The 18,782-nt window shown below is 43.2% G+C and overlaps 2 protein-coding genes across 4 annotated transcripts in view; both read right to left on the bottom strand.

Moving 5' to 3' along the window:
• INO80C (INO80 complex subunit C) overlaps positions 1-13,505 on the bottom strand; it is a 28,818-nt gene extending 15,313 nt beyond the window's left edge. The window contains exon 1 of one of the 3 annotated variants that reach the window (XR_014518758.1): positions 13,240-13,505. Coding sequence is in view for 2 of the 3 variants with exons in the window: in XM_083473360.1 (XP_083329486.1) it covers positions 13,240-13,446 (207 nt within the window). In the remaining variant the exon portion in view is untranslated. The remainder of the gene's footprint in view (positions 1-13,239) is intronic. The other 2 variants (XM_083473360.1, XM_083473361.1) reach the window with 2 other exon arrangements.
• Positions 1-18,782, bottom strand: part of LOC310692401 (uncharacterized protein) — a 137,690-nt gene that overhangs the window by 63,443 nt on the left and 55,465 nt on the right. The gene's annotated exons all lie outside the window — the stretch shown is intronic.

Genomic DNA, 18,782 nt, shown 5'->3' with positions numbered 1-18,782 from the left:
CCCCAACCCTCTGGGACAGATTTGGGGAGGGTGGCTGCAATGGGAAAGGGGAATTGACATATCCATTTCCATTTCTCCTAGTGGATGCCTCTGCTGGAGCAAAAATAAATCCACAGACAGATTGGCCGCACTGAATTCTACCAATTGTGCTTCAGAGTTCTTGAGGCTAAGGCAGAAACAATCATGGTTAATTTTTTTAAAAATTAAAAGCCTTAAGAAATTCAGGAGATTCTACTGGAAAGAAAGCAGGTGGGGAGGGCAAACTACCTGCTGCTTCAGTAGAGGTTCTCAAAGGGTGTGACAGGAGACAATGGCAAGTGTGGCAGGAAGATTAAAGGACAACCACAGAAGGGTAGAGTTGGAAGATACTCCAAGGGTCATGTAGTCCAACCCCCTGCAATGCAGGAATCTCAGCTCAAGCATCCACGACAGATGACCATCCAACCTCTGCTTAAAAACCTCCACGGAAGGAGAGCCCAGAACCTCCTGAGGGAGACTGTTCCAACGTTGAACAGCTCTTAATGTCAGAAAGTTTCGTCAGAATCTCATATCTTGTAACTTGAAGCCACTGGTTCGAGTCGTACCCTACAGAGCAGGAGAAAGCAAGCTTGCTCCGTCTTCTATGTGACAGCCAGACATGCCGGCCTTGCTCCCTCGTCCTCGGCTTCTCACAGATTGGCTGGAGAAGTCAGGCGCAAACAAGGCAACAATAAATCTTTGCTTGATCGCAACTGGATGGTTTTGAGGCGCGGAATGCACTTGGCACCAGGTTAGTTTGAGAGGCTGGTTTACATAGAACAGTGCTGTCCAAACTTTTTTCAAAGAGGGCCAGATCTGATGAAGTGAAGGGCCATGAGAGCCGACCAAAGGGCCAACCCAAGTTGTTAACCTTTTTTAGGATTGAAGTTTTTAAGGGTTTTTTATGATTTTACGCCAAAGTTGTTGAGCTAGTTGAGCTGTTTTTAGGGTTGGAGTTGTTTAATTTTTTTTAGGATTGATGTTGTTGAGGTATTTTTAGGATTTTACCCCAGGAAATAAATTGCCACAGGGGCTGGATTAAACCGACCAGTGGACAGGATTAGGCCCCCAAAGCAGACTTTCGACATGCCTGACATAGAAGAATGCCTGAGAAGGGCTAGGATGTGCAGGAAGATGGGGCTTCTCACAGACCTTTAATAATTGTACAGAATAAAAAAATAATTGTCTGCCTTTCTGAGCCTTACATGACCAATAGCATGTCTTGTGTCTTTAATGTACCCAATATACAGAATTAAGCAGGCGAAGCTTTTCCTGGCACAGAGATAGTGCAAAACAACTAAAACCTAGATGAAAGTTCTATAATTTATTCAAAATATATGAATTTGTAAATCATTTTAAATGATGTGCCAAGTGCTTGCCAGCTATCCTTTGCCAGAACACTGGAAAGTGGAACAGGCTTACGCCTTATTAATCAGCAGGACAGAATACTACCTGCACGTTGCTTCCTTAAAATTTACTTCTCTGGAAGTAAAATGGCTACTCATCCTTTTCATAATGAAACCTGAAAGGTTACAGAAGGGCTTGAAATATTTCTATGGGGGCTAAGTCCCCACCCTTCTGTCTTCGGGTGACAACCCTAGTGAAGTCCAAGTACAGTTAGTTACTGAGAAAGATGTTTTATTAAAATCAGTTTAACATCGTTTTTTAAAGAAGCTTTCCAAAGAACAACAATCTAAGTCTCTGTTGCTGAAAGGGCTCTGCCATCTCAGGACCCATTTATACAATCCACAACTGAGCCAAGAACAGTCTAGCTTCACTTTGAATTTGGAATTCTGGAAAGCGACAAAGCACATTGTGTATATTCTTGTGTTAGTGGAACCAAAATTAAGAATTCCGGACTTCACAAAGCTTCTTTGAGTCTGGGTTTTAATTGGGGCTGTATTATATAACATGGAAATGAGGAAGTGCCCATTTATCAGCTCTAGGCTCCAGAGTACACACTGGCAACCTAAATTCTCTCTCTCTCTCTGAGTCTGCCACAGCACATGTGAAATTGCTGGTCTTCTAACAAAGATATGTCCCTCAGATCAGCCTTCATGTCTGAGGACTGGAAATGGCCAGTGTAACACTAATTTTTTAACAGGGATCCAGAGGAGGATCCTGAAAATTACAGGCCGGTTTGCTTAACATCTGTTCTAGGAAAACTGGTGGCAAGTATACAGGTGGCAAGTATAAAGATAAAATAACGAAGCATGAAGAACAAGCCTTGGTGAAGCAGAGCCAGTATGGCTTCTGTAAAGGCAAGTCCTGTCACACAAACCTATTTGAATTCTGGTTACCCTAACAGACACTAGGATCTCTACAGCCATGTTACATTATGAAGCAGAATCCTGCTCAGTCTTTATTATGTTTCAGGCCTCAATAACCAAAACCTTGGCATATGTTGTTGTTGTTGTTTAGTTATTTAGTCGTGTCTGACTCTTCGTGACCCCCTGGACCAGAGCACACCAGGCACTCCTGTCTTCCACTGCCTCCCGCAGTTTGGTCAAACTCATGCTGGTAGCTTCGAGAACACTGTCCAACCATCTCGTCCTCTGTCGTCCCCTTCTCCTTGTGCCCTCCATCTTTCCCAACATCAGGGTCTTTTCCAAGGAGTCTTCTCTTCTCATGCAGTGGCCAAAGTACTGGAGCCTCAGCTTCACGATCTGTCCTTCCAGTGGGCACTCAGGGCTGATTTCCTTAAGAATGGATGGGTTTGATCTTCTTGCAGTCCATGGGACTCTCAAGAGTCTCCTCCAGCACCATAATTCAAAAGCATCAATTCTTCGGCGACCAGCCTTCTTGATGGTCCAGCTCTCACTTCCATACATCACTACTGGGAAAACCATGGCTTTAACTATTTGGACCTTTGTTGGCAAGGTGATGTCTCTGCTTTTTAAGATGCTGTCTAGGTGTGTCATTGCTTTTCTCCCAAGAAGCAGGCGTCTTTTAATTTCATGCCTGCTGTCACCATCTGCAGTGATCATGGAGCCCAAGAAAGTAAAATCTCTCACTGCCTCCATTTCTTCCCCTAAAACCTTGACATAAACTCAGAAATAATGCCAGAGTCCAAAGGGACCTACTCTCAACTTATTAAACGTGTATAAAACTGTTCACAAGGAACACAGCCTAAGTAATCAAATTATACCCTTTAGATCACATTTTCTGAATCACAAGCTTCATTTGAGAACTTCAGCTACAAAAAATGTTTTAGCAAGTACCCTTATCCTGAATTAATTTACTTGGAAATAAATCCATTGATCTCAATAGTATTTTGAAGAAAGCATGTTTAGGATCAAAGCTAAAATCATCTGTAAAAGTTTTTGTTTTTTCCTCTGTCGTATTACTTACTCGGAGCAGGCTTGCAAGAGAATGGAGAAGTATCCTTGCCCAGCAATCACCATTTCCCTTTTTAATGGCAGGCGATCTAGCAAATCACAAAGCATGAGTGCTGTATGGTTTCACTCAAAATGTTTACAGGCCATTTAATGTACTGAAAGGTTTTATACGTAAGAGGCCTGTAATCCAGCCATTGTGATTATTTAGTTTGGCCCCCGGCAGCCCTACTAAATTTTAATCAAAGTATTAGAAGATTGTCCACTTTCACTCATAAAAAAGAAAAAAAATCAAGTTGTAAAAACTCCAGTATCACACACAAAATCAGACAGAGAAGTAAACATGTTAAATGATGCTGCTGAGAGCAAAATCCAATATTAGGACACGAACCAGGACTTTTGGGGGTCCGTATTCTACATTTTTTACACATATATTATTTTTATAAAATTTACAAATTTTACATTTCAAATTAAACATTTTTTATTATACCATACTGTCGGGGAACTGCCATCGGCTCAGGGGTGAGAGGGGAAAAGGCGGATGGATTACAGAGAGCCCCCAAAGATCCTGGGAAGCAGCACTTCCTCAGCGGAGGAAGGCAGCCACGCCTCCAGTGGAGAGGAGCTGCAGGGCTTGGAGGAGGCGAGGCAGTGCCAGGACACCTTGCCTGAGCAAAGCGGGGAGGAGAGAGGTCCCCCGTTACCCACACTTTCCTTGCGCAGTGGGCTTCTGCGCAGAGAGGGGAGGCGCAGACTGGGCATCAAGAAGCTACTCTGCTGGGGAAGGTTTAAGGACCGCCCACTCTCAGATTCTGCCGGTGAATGAGCAAGACACGGAATAGAGGCGCTCTGCATTCCAAAGGTTTTTATCACCGATAAGAAACCTTTAAAACAGACTATTGCAGCATCTTGCCTGATTGCTCTCGAGCAACCAACCGATATCTCTAACACATACATTCATTGACTTCCCTCCCTCCCCTTTCAGGGTTCATTTAATTATCCACCATTCCTGCATATTTTGATATATCCCTCTAATTCTACTTTCCTATCTTACATTACTTCAGTGTTTATTATACTGTTGAATTTAACTTTAATACTGCCAGCATTGTCAACTGTGTAGAATTGTTTTCAATATACTTGACAAAAAAATTCCACTCCTCTTTAAATACCTGCTCTTCTGGCTCTCTTACTCTGCTCGTTAGGCCTGCTAACTACATATTCTATCATCTTGAGTTGCCAGTTTTCCTTGCTTGGGACCTCCCTCATTTTTCCATTTTTGAGCTAGCAAAATCTGAGCCACTGTTGTTGAATACATAATTTTTTCTGACTCCTGGGAACCTCTGTCTGAACAATTCCTAACAGAAATGCTTCTGGTTATTTGGGGAAAGTTGTTCTGAACATTTTTTTCAATCTCATTAGATATCATTTCCCAATATTTTGAAACTTTTTTGCATGCCCACCACATATGAAAAAGGTTTCCTTCTTTACATTTCCAACACAAATCCGATTCCGAATTATACATCTTAGCCAATCTACTCGGAATTAAATACCATCTATGGATCATTTTCATATAGTTCTCTTTCAATATGTAGCATGCAGTAAATCTCAAATCATTCTTCCAAAGTTCCTCCCAGAGGTTTTGTTCTATATTGTACCCTATATCCATTGCCCAGTGGGTCATTGATGCTTTAACCAGCTCGTCTTTTGTTTCCCATTCCAATAATAATTTATACATTTTAGATAACAGTTTTCCCTTATTCAGCAATAGCTCTCTTTCAGATTGTGAGCTTTGGTCCCAGTCTTCCACATTTTAAAAAAGTGAGCGAGCGAGAACAACTCTGATCTTCAGAGGTGGAAGCATGCGCAAGAAATCTCTGGATTGTAGCTTTTGGATGTCTGAATTTATTTGCATCCAGCTTCCAGACTCCAATTCACATCTGACCCAGTCAGCATAGCTGGGAAGATGGTACTTGCAGTGAAACATCTGGAGGGCCAAAGGATTCCCTTTCCTCTCAAAACACTTCTTTTTCTTCAGTGTGACATCTTAGTGCACTTATAATCTTAACTGAATAACACAAGGGGGGGGGGGAAACATGCTTCACTTGTTAGAGCTACGGACTTTTCTTCCAGACTCTGGGCTGTTTCAGAACCCCCTCTTGGTGCTGCGAAGTCGTGCCTGAGCACATGTGCTCCATAATCAGAAAAACCTCACCTAAACCTGACCCCTTGCGAGGGGGACTGTTTGACAAAATATATTTCCAATCCCTTGACTGCTGTCTGGAGAAGAGCGCCCCCCGCAAGAACCCAGTCAATGACCAGTTCTGGTATGTAGATGTTGATTTGCACATTCAAAATAATGCTTTAAAATACAGTCATACCTCGGGTTGAATGTGCTTCTGGTTGAGCGCTTTCGGGTTGCGCTCCACAGCAGCCTGGAAGTAATGCAGCGTGTTACTTCCGGGTTTCACCGCTCGCGCATACGCTCAAAATGATGTCATACGCATGCGCATAAACGGCAAAATGTGACCCGCGCACACGCAGACATATCTTACATTCTATTCAGGATGCGAATGGGGCTCCGGAACGGATCTCGTTCGCATCCCGAGGTACCACTGTAATAGCAGTTCAAAATACAGTGGTACCTCGGGTTACATATGCTTCAGGTTACAGACTCCGCTAACCGAGAAATAGTACCTCAGGTTAAGAACTTTGCTTCAGGATGAGAACAGAAATCGCACGGCGGCGGCACACCGGCAGCAGGAGGCCCCATTAGCCAAAGTGGTGCTTCAGGTTAAGAACAGTTTCAGGTTAAGAACAGACCTCCAGAACAACTTAAGTTCTTAACCTGAGGTACCACTGTAGTTTGAAACTAGCTGGTCCAAGGACTGTTTACTATTTTATGCATCCAACTGGACCACTTCTGACAAAGTGATGGGTAGCTTTTCCATGTTCTCTGTAGTGCTTTCTGACAGCAAAGAATAACTTCATGGAGTCTTGATTAAAAAGCAATGCCCTCTAAGTAGTGATGTGAGATGAGAATATTCTTGGCTAGAAAATTCTCCAGAGAATATTCTCCACAAACTGTAAATTCTGTATCGTCTACACAGCTGCTTTAAATGCAGACACCTCATTACCGGTAATCGAGAATATTCTTGAGAATATTCTCCAAAAGATTATTCTCGAGATTTTAACATCACTGCCTCTTAGGTTGCATCACTAAATTACCTTCAAATGGTTATCTTTTTAAAGTTTGTGCTTTGAGAGCCAAAATACTGAAATATATGAAATACTAGTAGATTTAGCCACATCAGTGGTAGAATAAAGTTGTCTCAAGCAAGCTCTATAAACGGTGTGTGTGTGTGTGTGTGTGTGTGTGTGTGTACTTGAGCACAACATTTTGAATGGCTCAAGCGTACTAACAAAGATGGTAACATTTCCATTAAGCTCCTGGAGGAAACAGATGCGGTCAGTTTGTGACACAGGAAGTTTCACTGCACTGGCAGGGCTCTTCTTGGCCTCCTTTTAAGTATATAGCTGAACTTTGGAAAACTTTTGTTTCATAGCACCACACTTGGCTGAACTTTATTTATTTATTTATACATACAAGTGATGTTCAGAGTTTCAGAAGGGTTATCTTAGGTCATGTTAAAGGCATACTGAAGAATATGTTTATTACAGCAAATTTTTTAACATCCACAACCTGGAAATTCCCAAACCTCCAGCACAGAAACAGGGGTTGCATAATTATGGAGTTTTAGCTATGCATTCAACCCTGACACTACCATTGTTCAGGAGTCAACAGCGAAAGCGTCCAGAGTCTTCCAGTCATTTTTGTATTGGCGCCATTGCAATTGAAACCCAAGAATGTGGTCAGATACTTGATTCTGTTTGCCCTACTCCAAACAATGTCCATCTTGGCTAGTATAGACATTCTGGGAGGAAATTCTGGCCTGCTTTCTGCTGATCTTTATTCCACAACCTGGTGCTCTCCAGATATTTTGGACAATCCCCATCATCCCTGACCATGCTAGCTGGAGCTTATAGGAATTGTAGTCCAAAACATCTAGAGAGGACCAGGTGCTGCTGCTGCAAAAACAACAGCAACAGTGTTTCCTTAGGGAGGGCATTGTTCTAGTTCAGGCTTCCTCAAACTCGGCCCTCAATGTTTTGAGACTACAGTTCCCATCATCCCTGACCACTGGTCCTGCTAGCTAGGGATGATGGGAGTTGTAGTCCCAAAACAGCTGGAGGGCCGAGGCTGAGGAAGCCTATTCTAGTTTGTCCGAAAGAAGCAAATCTAGAATCTTGAGAATCTGAGGCTTTTTACACTTTGGGAAATAAAAATAAAGCCGTCCTCCTCCCCCTTTAAATCCCTAAAGCAACATAATAGGGAAAATTCTATAATCTGTTCTTGATTGGTTCCAAGGCAGGGGTAATCCAAAGGCAAAGTAAATAGGAACCAGTTCTTTGCAATTTGCCAGGACAGCCTTTTTCAAACTGAATATGCAACAAATCCTCTTTGGGGTAGCACAAATCCTCTTGGGGGGTAGAAGACTGTTCATTTTTAGATTGCATTCCTATTTATAAAGTTGTTGCTGCCTTCGTTGTTCAGAAATCTGTAACGCGCAACAACTTAATCCAGGAGCTGATAGGGAGACTACACACACATCTTTAACAGTTTCTACAAACAAGAATTGAAGCAGGTGGAGTTTATCCGATGAAATCTGGAAACAGGTGTCTGGAGGCAGTTTGGGGCTAGATGTTGGCAAACAAGCTGAAGCTTAATCCAGATAAACTGGATGTGTTCTGGGTTGGGAAAACTGCTGGCATGAATGGATATTTGTCTCTATTCTCGGTGGGATTGTATTCTCCCTGAGGAGATGGGTACACAATCTGGGAAGCTTCCTGGACTCAGTGTTGTCCATAGATGTGCAGGCCATATAGGTGGCCAGGAGCACTTTTTACCCATTCAGTTGCAGCTGGCAAGTCAGGCTATCTGAGGAAAACTTGTGAGACATGTTCGATTAAACCCAGACTAAATTATTCTAACTTCCTTCTTAGGCAAATACACATGGGCCCATCATTGCCAGCCTTCAAGTGGTCCATGAACAATTTTATTTCAGTCTTCCTTTAGCTAATTGTAATACACTGTTGTTATTTAAAAAAATTATTGCTCCTGTTTTCAATTAGTTGGGTTGATGGGTTATTTTATTGTTTGCAACATTTTGTAAACTACCTGTGAGGACAGTGTCTTAAATCTTTTAAATAAAATATCATGCAAATTCATTCTTTTGAAGAATTATTAAATGTACTGAAACCTTTCCACCTGGTAATCTTAAGAACAAAATATACCCTGTATAGAAGATCAGAGACATCTGGATAAGGGAGCCTATTTTTTAACACTTGAACACACAGACAAACACACAATTTCATGAAGAAATATTTGTTTCTTGATAGGCTACTAAAAACAAAAGCCAAGGAAGAACAATACAGCAGTTGTTTTGTCATGGGTAAACTAATTTTTTTGGACTGAAGAGTTCTTGGTTCAGATTCTCACATCAGCCATGAAACTCACTTTGGGTCAGTCACTATCTCTTAGCTGAACATATCTAACATGCAGAGCTGCTAACTTTATTACCAGCCTTGGCTCCTATGCTTTCAACAAAGTAGCTTATTTTGTAGGAATTAGTAGGCTATAATACTTCGCCCCATGCTTCATCTACTGATTTCTACAGATTCAGAATCTCTTGCATGGAATGGGCCAAGACTTTTTTTCCTGTTCAATAAGCAACGCTATCCATGGTATTGTGATTATAACATGGCATTATTCTGGAGATCCTTAGTGGAAGAGCTGGATATGGAAGACCGGTGGTACGGAACCTGAGGCTTGCCACACATTGATAATACTCTTAACGGTGAGGGATGATGGGAGTTACGAGTCCAGCAAAATCTGGAGGATAGCAGTCATTTTAAAATGAGCAACAAAAAACAAAAATGGCTAATTAGCTTCATTATTTCATAACTACAAATCACAAATATTCAGATGAAATGGAAAAAGGCATTTTGTTCCACACTGCAACTTGCAAGCTTTAGATCTCACCACAAACTTGTAAGACTGAGAGTATGGCCCCAAAGTTGCCATGGCGTAGCTTCCTGCAACATCTGAATGTAGCCACTGTATCAGTAATCTTTCAAGAACTTAAGAGCCTGTTGAATTAGGCCAAGGACCAGCATTCTGTTCTCACAGTGGCCAACCGGATCATAGAAATTTTTTTCATAACAACAACAACAATTTATTATTTCTACCCTGCCCATCTGGCTGGGTTTCCCCAGCCACTCTGGGCGGCTTTCAACAGAACATTAAAAACAGAATAAAACTTCAAACATAAAAAGCTTCCCTGAACAGGGCTGCCTTCAGATGCCTTCTAAAAGTCTATCTATTTTATAAACTTCTATCATGTCACCTCTTCTGTTTTATTGAAACTAAAAAGTCCTGAATGTTGAAACCTGCCAGGAAAAAAAGGGGAGGTATAAATAAGTAAATAAATAAATAAATAAATAACCTTTCCTCATATGGGAGTTGATCATTTTGGGTGCCCTTTCTGAACCTTTCCCAAGTCTACAATATCCTTTTCGAGGAGAGATGACCAGAATGGTACAGACTATTACACTGTGGTTGCACCATATATCTGTAGAATGGCATTATAATATCAGTGGTTTCATTTTCAGTCCTTATCCTAATGATCCCTAGAATGGAATTTGCCTTTTTCACAGCTGCCACCCACTGGGTCGACATCTTCACTGAAGTATCCACTATGACCTCAAGTTCTCACTCCTGGTTAGTCACCACCAGTTCAGACCCCGTGAGCAGATATGTGATATTAAGATTTTTGGCCCAAATGTGCACCATCACGTTAGACTTGTTTACACTGAACTATATTTGCTATTTTGGTGCCCATTCCCTCAGTTTGGAGAGGTCCTTTTGGAGCTCTTCACAAACTCTTTTTGTTTTAATGACCCAGAGCAATTCAATGTCCTGAGCAAACCTGGCCACCTCATTGCTCACTCCTAACTCTAGATCATTTAGAGAACTGTCCATTTATTCCTACTCTCTGCTTCCCGCTTCTTAATTCCTGATACCCAAGATGTCCTCTCTTATTTAAAGATTGCTAGGCTCACTCAGGAGTCTTTGGTGAGGTACCTTGTTGAAAGCTTTTTGAACACCCAAGTCCGCTATGTCAACTGGATTACTTCTAATTATATATTTGTTGGCACACTCAGAGAACTCTAATAGGGTTGGGTGGCAAGACTTGCCTTTGCAGAAGCCATGCTGGCTCTGCTTCAGCAAGGCTTGTTCTTCTACATGCTTGGCTATTCTATATTTTACACTGTTTTCCATCACTTCTCTAGGAAAGATGTTAAGCTAATCGACCTGTAATTTCCAGAATCCCCCTGGATCCCTTTTTTAAAATTGGATTTACAATGACTATTCCAGTCCTCAGGTACGGAGGCCGATCTGAGGGAAATTTACATATTTTTGTTCAAAGAGCAGCAATTTCACATTTGAGTTCTTTGAGAACTCTCAGGCGGATGTTATCTGGACTCAGCGATTTGTCAGATTTTCTTTCGTTTAATATTAGGCCTAGAATTCTGTCCCACGACTATGTGTCTCAGTTACCCTTCCTGCAAAAGTTACCGTAGTCCAGGCACTGGGATCTGCCCTACATATTCCATTGTGAAGACAGATGCAAATAATTTGTTCGCATCTCTGGAAACTCCTTATCCTCCTTTAGCACACATTTCACCCTGTTGTCATCTAACGGTCCCATTGCCTCATTAGATTATCTCCTGCCACTAATGTATTTAAAGAAGTTCCTGTTGGTGGTCTTAATGTTTTGCGCAATGTACTTTAGCCACTTTCATGGATTGACTGAGCTGGTGCAATAGAATGGAATATTTACAAACATGACAGAAAGGTAGCTGAAAAACGGAGATTTGGGGAAGAGTGCAGAGAAACCCACTAAGACAGTTTCTTTCCAGTCAGTATAGGAACCAGGTGATTATTTGACCACAAGCTTCTAGCTCACTATGAGAGTAGTAGAATTGTACCAGATCTCTTCAGTACAGTGGAACTTCTACTCACGACCACAATCTGTTCCGGAGGCCCGTCCTTATGGCGAAATGGGTAACTGGTAGATGCGCTGTTGTGCATGGGCGCATTTGGCGGCAGCCGCTTCTGTGCATGTGTGAATCGCGGCAAACCCGGTGTTTACCACGGTCGCGAATTGGAACGGGCCTAAGTAGAGCAGGACGTAGGTAGAAGTTCTACTGTATTCCCTAATTGGGTGTCTGATTTATTTGTTCAATCCCAAGGTACAGTCAAAAACCATTTTGCGTGGGGGTTCTGTTCCTGGCCCTCGCACGAGCCCCACGTTTTCGGGTCACTTCCAGGTTCAGTGCCATACGCACATGCACAACCGTGCATCATGCAGACACGTGTTAATTGTTTGTTGCCTGTACTTGCATGCAACACGGATATGCTTGCTTTTCCTCAGGGGTTGGTAGAAGCATATTCAATGCTTACACCCAAAGCCAACAAAACTGAGTAAATCTTACACATATCCACACACACAATACAACCCAAATCTTGCAAAAAACCACTTGCTGCTGTTGCCCTAATTTTTGAACTACAAACATTCCCATTTGCTGTTCAATGTCACAAGTTGGAAATATATCTGCATAAATATACACATAACTGTACAATAATAATAGTGATTATGCCACTTAAGAAGGATTAAGTCAGATACATATCTTCATAAATAAACTCAGAACTGTGTTGTAATAATTGTGAAAGATAATGCCACGCACAAGAAATAAAACAATTTGTTTCAGCCCAGCTATGGCAGCAATGTGTTGAATACAGCACAAGGAGGATTTCGTGTACATTCCATCAAACTCTCCTTGAAACTTTCAGGCGCCTTTATCTCCACTTCCACACACACAGAAAACTTGCTACTATTTTTTCTTGAAATTATTGTTTTGCCTTTTTTTAAACTGCTTTGATTTTTTAAAAAAAATAATCAAGCAGTGTATAAATTTTACGAAATAATAATAAAAAACTTCCGCTCCCAAATTTTATGCATACAGTATTTGTCCGGAAGAAAGATCCATTTCAATTCAACGGTGTTTTACCACCAAAGAGGACTGCAGAACACATGAAAAGCTTGGAAATAAACGGAGAGGAAGCGCACTGTATCATTTGTGAAATATACGTATATATAATATATATATAAATATGTATGTGTGTGTGTGTGTGTGTGTGTGTGTGTGTGTGTATATATATATATATATATATATATATATACATATACATACATACACACACACAAACATATATATACACACGCACATATGCATACATATACATATATATAAACACACACACACACATATACATACACACACACACACACATATACACACGCACATATGCATACATATGCATACATATACATATAAACACACACATACATATACATATATATACACACACACACATATATATATATACACACACACATATGCATACATATACATATACATACACACACACACATATGCATACATATATATATACATACATACATACACACACACACACCATACATACATATATATATATATATATATATATATAGATATATATATATATACACACACACATACACACACACACACATATATATATACATTCATATACCGTATATATAGTTCTAATGCTATCGTTCCAAGAGGGGGCGGGGAAAGAGGCGTGTCTTCTTTTCCTCCTCCGCCCCTCCCTTTCGGGCGCAAACCCGCGCAGGCGCACTTCCGCGCCCGTCAGTACCTGAGGGCAGCTCCCGCCTCCTCCGACGCCAACGGTCGCCAGTCGCTTCTTCTTCCCGGAGCTGCCGTTCCCCGGGCTGGAGGGGCGCTTCTTGCCGCGCGGGGCGGCGGCTCCTGCCCCTGGCCCAGGAGGGGCGGCCGGAGAGGGCGCAGGGGGCGTCGGGGCGGCCGGCGGGGAGGAAGCGGCGGCGGGCGCCGGAGCCGCCATTGCGGCGAGCGCCTCCTCAGGATCAGCTTCCTCTCTCTCCCCTCCCCCCCTCCCGCGGTTCGCCGTTGGCGCATGCGCGCCGCGGCCGAGGGCGCCGCCTGGTTGGTTGGCCGTTGGGCGCGTGAAAGCGCGGCGGGATCGACGGAGAAAAGCGCCTTTCCTCACGGGAAGCGGCATTCAGAGAGGCTGCTCGGCCTCCGAAATTAGTGGTCTTATTTTATTTATTTATTTGCTACATTTCTTCATCAGAGGATCGCAGGGTGGTTTGCAGCATAAACACAGACGCACACATACACACAGGGGCGCCGACTTATAAAAAATATTGGGGGGGCCCATACCGGGGTCCTGCCGCTGGTTCGCTCGGGTAGCCGGGAGAACGCAGTTCGAGGTGGCGGTGTTGGGGAGAGACCCTCGCTCAGGGCGCCACGAGACTTGGCGGCCGGCGGCCTATCTGGGGGGTTTTGGAGAGTATTTTGGCGGAGCGATTGGGGAGGAGGGGGCTTGTTGCCGGATTCTTCAGCTGGGCCGGAGATCCGCTGCTGGGGGTCCCTGGGCCGAGTTGTGAGCACGGCCGGCTGAAGGGAGATCCAGCCGATTGCGCGACGGGGACGGCCGGGGCTCTCCGGCTAGGGCGCGCGGCTGGCTGGCTGGCGAGGGAGCAGGTGGGGAGGAGGCGGGGGTCCTCACTCTCTTAGGAAACGCACCCGTGTGCCCGATTGCCACGAAGTCCGAAGGGTGCGTGTGTGGAATTAAAAAGCAAAAACGAGATACGGGCAGGGCAGGCAAAGAGTTTTCTGCAAGAGGATGGAGGGCAGGTTGAAGAGAAAATCACTCAGGATGAGACAGTCAAATCAGCCATGATAAAATGGGCTCAGGATATTGGGTATAACATCATGTTTGAGGACTGGAAAAGGTTATGGACCACCGGAATGAAATTCACGGCATGTAATGCCTTGAAGGAAAATATTATGAAAATGATTTATAGGTGGTACATGACCCCAGTCAAGCTTGCAAAAATATATCACCTGTCTGATAATAAATGTTGGAAATGTAAGGAGGCTGAAGGGACATTCTTTCACCTCTGGTGGACTTGTCCAAAAGTGAAGGCCTTCTGGGAAATGATCTATAATGAGTTAAAAAAGGTATTTAAGTATACCTTTCCCAAGAAACCAGAGGCCTTCCTCTTGGGCATTGTTGGCCAGAAAGTGTTGAAGAAGGATAGAACTTTCTTTATGTATGCAACTACAGCAGCAAGAATACTTATCGCAAAATATTGGAAGACACAAGATTTGCCCACACTGGAAGAGTGGCAGACGCAATTGATGGACTACATGGAACTGGCTGAAATGACTGGCAGAATCCGAGATTTGGGAGAAGAAACAACGGAAGAGGACTGGAAAAAATTTAAGGACTATTTACAAAAACAATATAAGTTGTATGAATGTTAAAAATTTACACGATTCGGAAACTATAGCTTCAGCAATTAGATTTGGGAAACAGGAAATTATATTTTAAGTAAGAAAAGGTCAAAATCTAAGGTAATACTATGTTTAATTTAAGATATAAGTAACTGATGAAAAGTATGTTAAATTTAGAGGTATAGTATTTGAAAAGTACAAAATAAGGTACGAAACAAGGTAATAATTTGCTGATATCTTTATTATAAAGAATGCAGGGTAAGGGAGATGGGAGGAAGTCCAGTTAGTTATATAAAAAATGTGTTGAATGGTTGGTTTTCTTTTCTTCTTTTACTTTTTTTCTTTTTCTTGTTCTTTTACTTTTTTCTTCAGTGTATGTTTCTAACTTTGTATTTGAAAACTTAATAAAATATTTATAAAAAAAGAAGAAGAGAAAATCCTTTCGCTTTTCTGGGGCTCAGGGAAGTCTCAGAGCCGGAGGTTGGGGAAGGGACCCCCTTTGCTCTGCCCTCTTCTCCCATCTTAGATTTGCATGGGGGTCCCCGCCCAAGCTTGCCTGGCCACCGGGCCACACAAGGGCCGCGCTCTACGCGGCACACCTTGCTAGCCGCGCAGCTGTCCTCCGCGGCTGCGGAGCGGCCCTGCGCTGGTGCCCAGCCCCTCTGGGCGCCCGCTGCGCTGCCAATGACAAGCGGGCGACGTCGCGGGCGGGGAAGGCGTCGCTTTCTTTCCCGATCCTTCATCCTCCCAGTCTTCCAGCCCTTTTTTGGGTTGGAAGCTCGTCTTGTTCGCCCTTCTCCTTTCTTCACCCTGCGCGCAATTTTCCTCCCTCGTCTCCCTCCCCATTTCTCCTTCCTGACTGACTGACTGACTGACGGGCTTGGGCTCGGGCTCAGGCTCCGGGTCGGGCTCGGGCTTCGGGTAGGGCTCGGGCTCGGGCAGCCACAGCGTCGGCGGTGTTGGCGATCGGCGGCGCGGGGGGATGGCCCTCCCGGGGGAGCCGGCGCTGCTCAATGGGGTTGCCAAGGAGACAGGCCGGCCGCCCCCCTCCCCCGGCCCGGCGCCCCCCGCCGCGCCGGTGCCCGTTATCGAGCTGGTGCGCGCCGGGCGCCCTATAAAAGCCGTAGACGCGCCCACCGCCGCCCGAGATTATTGGGGGGGCTGAGCCCCCCCAAACGAATTTTTGAGGGGGCTCGGGCCCCCTCAAGCCCCATGGAGTCGGCGCCTATGCATACACATACATATATATATATGTCTGAGGGCCTCATCAAACCTAAATCCGGCCCTGTATAAACACGTGTGTGTGTGTGTGTGTGTGTGTGTGTATATATATATATGTGTGTGTGTGTGTGTGTATACATATATATACACACATACACACACACACACGTGTTTATACAGGGCCGGATTTAGGTTTGAGATATATATATTTACGTATATATATATATATATATGTGTGTGTGTGTGTGTGTATATGTATATATATGTATTTGCTTTCGTAGATTTTCACGGGTACAGGAATGCAGGTTTTGGTGTCTTCGGGTGTCTTCCCGTGTAAGAGTTGGGGTGTCTAGGCGACGTTTCGACGAGGTCTCACTCGTCATCTTCAGGCTGGTGCTTTCGGCTTCTTGTTACTGGAACAGAGCAGGATCTCAGTGTTTGAGTTCCTATAAATACTGTTGAGGGGGTGTGGCGCATATATATGTATATACATACACACACACATACGTGTTTATACAGGGCCGGATTTAGGTTTGATGAGGCCCTCAGCTCCTGACGGTAATGGGGCCCTTTATATATCCAGCTGTCCTTTGTCCACAACAAATTGTCACTTTTGTGTGTTGAATATGTGCTATATAGTAATTTCTGGACCTAAGAGGTATCTCAAGCCATTTGCACGTAACAAAATATGTATTTTATCAAAGTAATTGTTGAACTGAAATACAATTAAGAAGAAGTATATTAATAGTCGAAACAAAAGAAAAAAATTCCTTCCAGTAGCATCTTAGAGATCGACTAAATTTGTTACTGGTATGAGATTTTGTGTGCATGCACACTTCTTCGGATACCAAGGTGCTACTGGAAGGAGTTTTTTTTAAATTTTGTTTCGACTACAGCAGACCAACACTGCTACCTACCTGCATCTATATTCATACAGTGGTAACTCGGGTGAAGATCTTAATTCGTTCCAGAGGTCCGTTCTTAACCTGAAACTGTTCTTAACCTGAAGCACCACTTTAGCTAATGGGGCCTCCTCCTGCTGCTGCGCCGCCAGAGCACTATTTCTGTTCTCATCCTGAAGCAAAGTTCTTAACCCGAGGTACTATTTCTGGGTTAGCGGAGTCTGTAACCTGAAGTGTATGCAACCTGAAGCATCTGTAACCCGAGGTACCACTGTAGTGAAATACAATTAAGAAGAAGTATATTAATAGTGAAATAATTATTAAGCTCTAACTTAAAGTGATTTTTTTATTCATAACTTAATAATGCGAACACATTGGCGTTTGGCAATAACAAGAGTTCCTTTAGAAACACAATTTACAAAGACTCATAATCTACTCTCTAGAAACTTACTATAACATGAAATATATATACAGTGGTATCTCAGGTTACATACTGAATAACAAATAATAAAATGCTTACTATATTTTACATGCGGACTTCAAAAATAGAAACACTAAGTTATCAGCTTTATGGGTCATCAAGCCAACTCCCTAGAGTCCTGCCATTTCGTGGCTTAATCCTCCCTCTACACGCATTGTACCAGTGCAATCCTGTGTCTACTCAGGAGCAAGCCCTATGCAGTAGAGTGCAGATGGTCTTACTACCAGGTAGGTGCGTGTAGGATTGCAGCCATAGGCACTTCAGTTGGTTAGCAAAGCGCATAGACTCCTGTGATTTGCATTTATTCTCTATATTGCTGCAAGCACTGAAGTACTTTGGTTCAAATATGACAGTATCTTTAAAAACAAGTATTTGAAGTGGTTTTACAGAGTAAGTTACAGAAGACTAATAAAAATGCTTTTTAGTCTTACTAGAAAATTGACATCCAATCTCTCATTAAATGCAGTCTTTCAGCTGTTAGCTTTCAAAGTACCACCCTCTGGGCTGTTGGTATCAAAAAATAAAAAAAGGATTACCTAGTAGAAACTGTGCTGTACTTTGACTGTATTTTTAACATTGCCAACACTATTAAAATTGTAAAATAAAGAGAATGGAGAGAAACCCCTAAACAGGCAGATACACCAGGCCTATACACGGGTGGCGCTGTGGTCTAAACCACTGAGCTTTGGGCTTGCCAATCGGAAGGTCGGCGGTTCGAATCCCCGGGACGGGGTGAGCTCCTGTTTCTTGGTCCCTGCTCCTGCCAACCTAGCAGTTTGAAAGCATGTCAAAGTGCAAGTAGATAAATAGGTACCACTCCGGCGGGAAGGTATATGGCGTTTCCGTGCGCTGCTCTGATTTCGGTGTTCTGTTGCAACAGAAGTGGCTTAGTCATGCTGGCCACATGACCCGGGAAAACTGTCTGCGGACAAACGTCAGCTCCCTCTGCCAGTAAAGTAAGATGAGCACCGCAACCCCAGAGTCGTTCGTGACTGGACCTAACTGTCAGGGGTCCTTTACCTTTTTACGCCAGGCCTATGGCCTATCTCCTGTGTAGTTTAAGTAGCATCCTAACTGTTCCTGCAGGATTGTGTGAGGCAGTGTAAGCTTTCATTTTCTTGATTTATGTAGAATTAATTTAGTTACATTTGCATTTATGATGGTGTTAGTTGCACTAATCTCTGAAGGTGGGATAAGTGAATGATAGGAGTTAGGATTGGTTCACCTCATTCCCCACCTCAATATGCCCTTGGCATGCTTCTTTTTGTCGTTGACACTGGCTTAACTTCCATTGGCACAACCCCGTTGTTCCCA

This window comes from Podarcis liolepis (assembly GCF_965112155.1).
Source record: "Podarcis liolepis genome assembly, chromosome: 13".
NCBI classification, from domain to species: Eukaryota; Metazoa; Chordata; class Lepidosauria; order Squamata; family Lacertidae; genus Podarcis; species Podarcis liolepis.
This window is presented reverse-complemented; position numbering and strand designations above follow the sequence as displayed.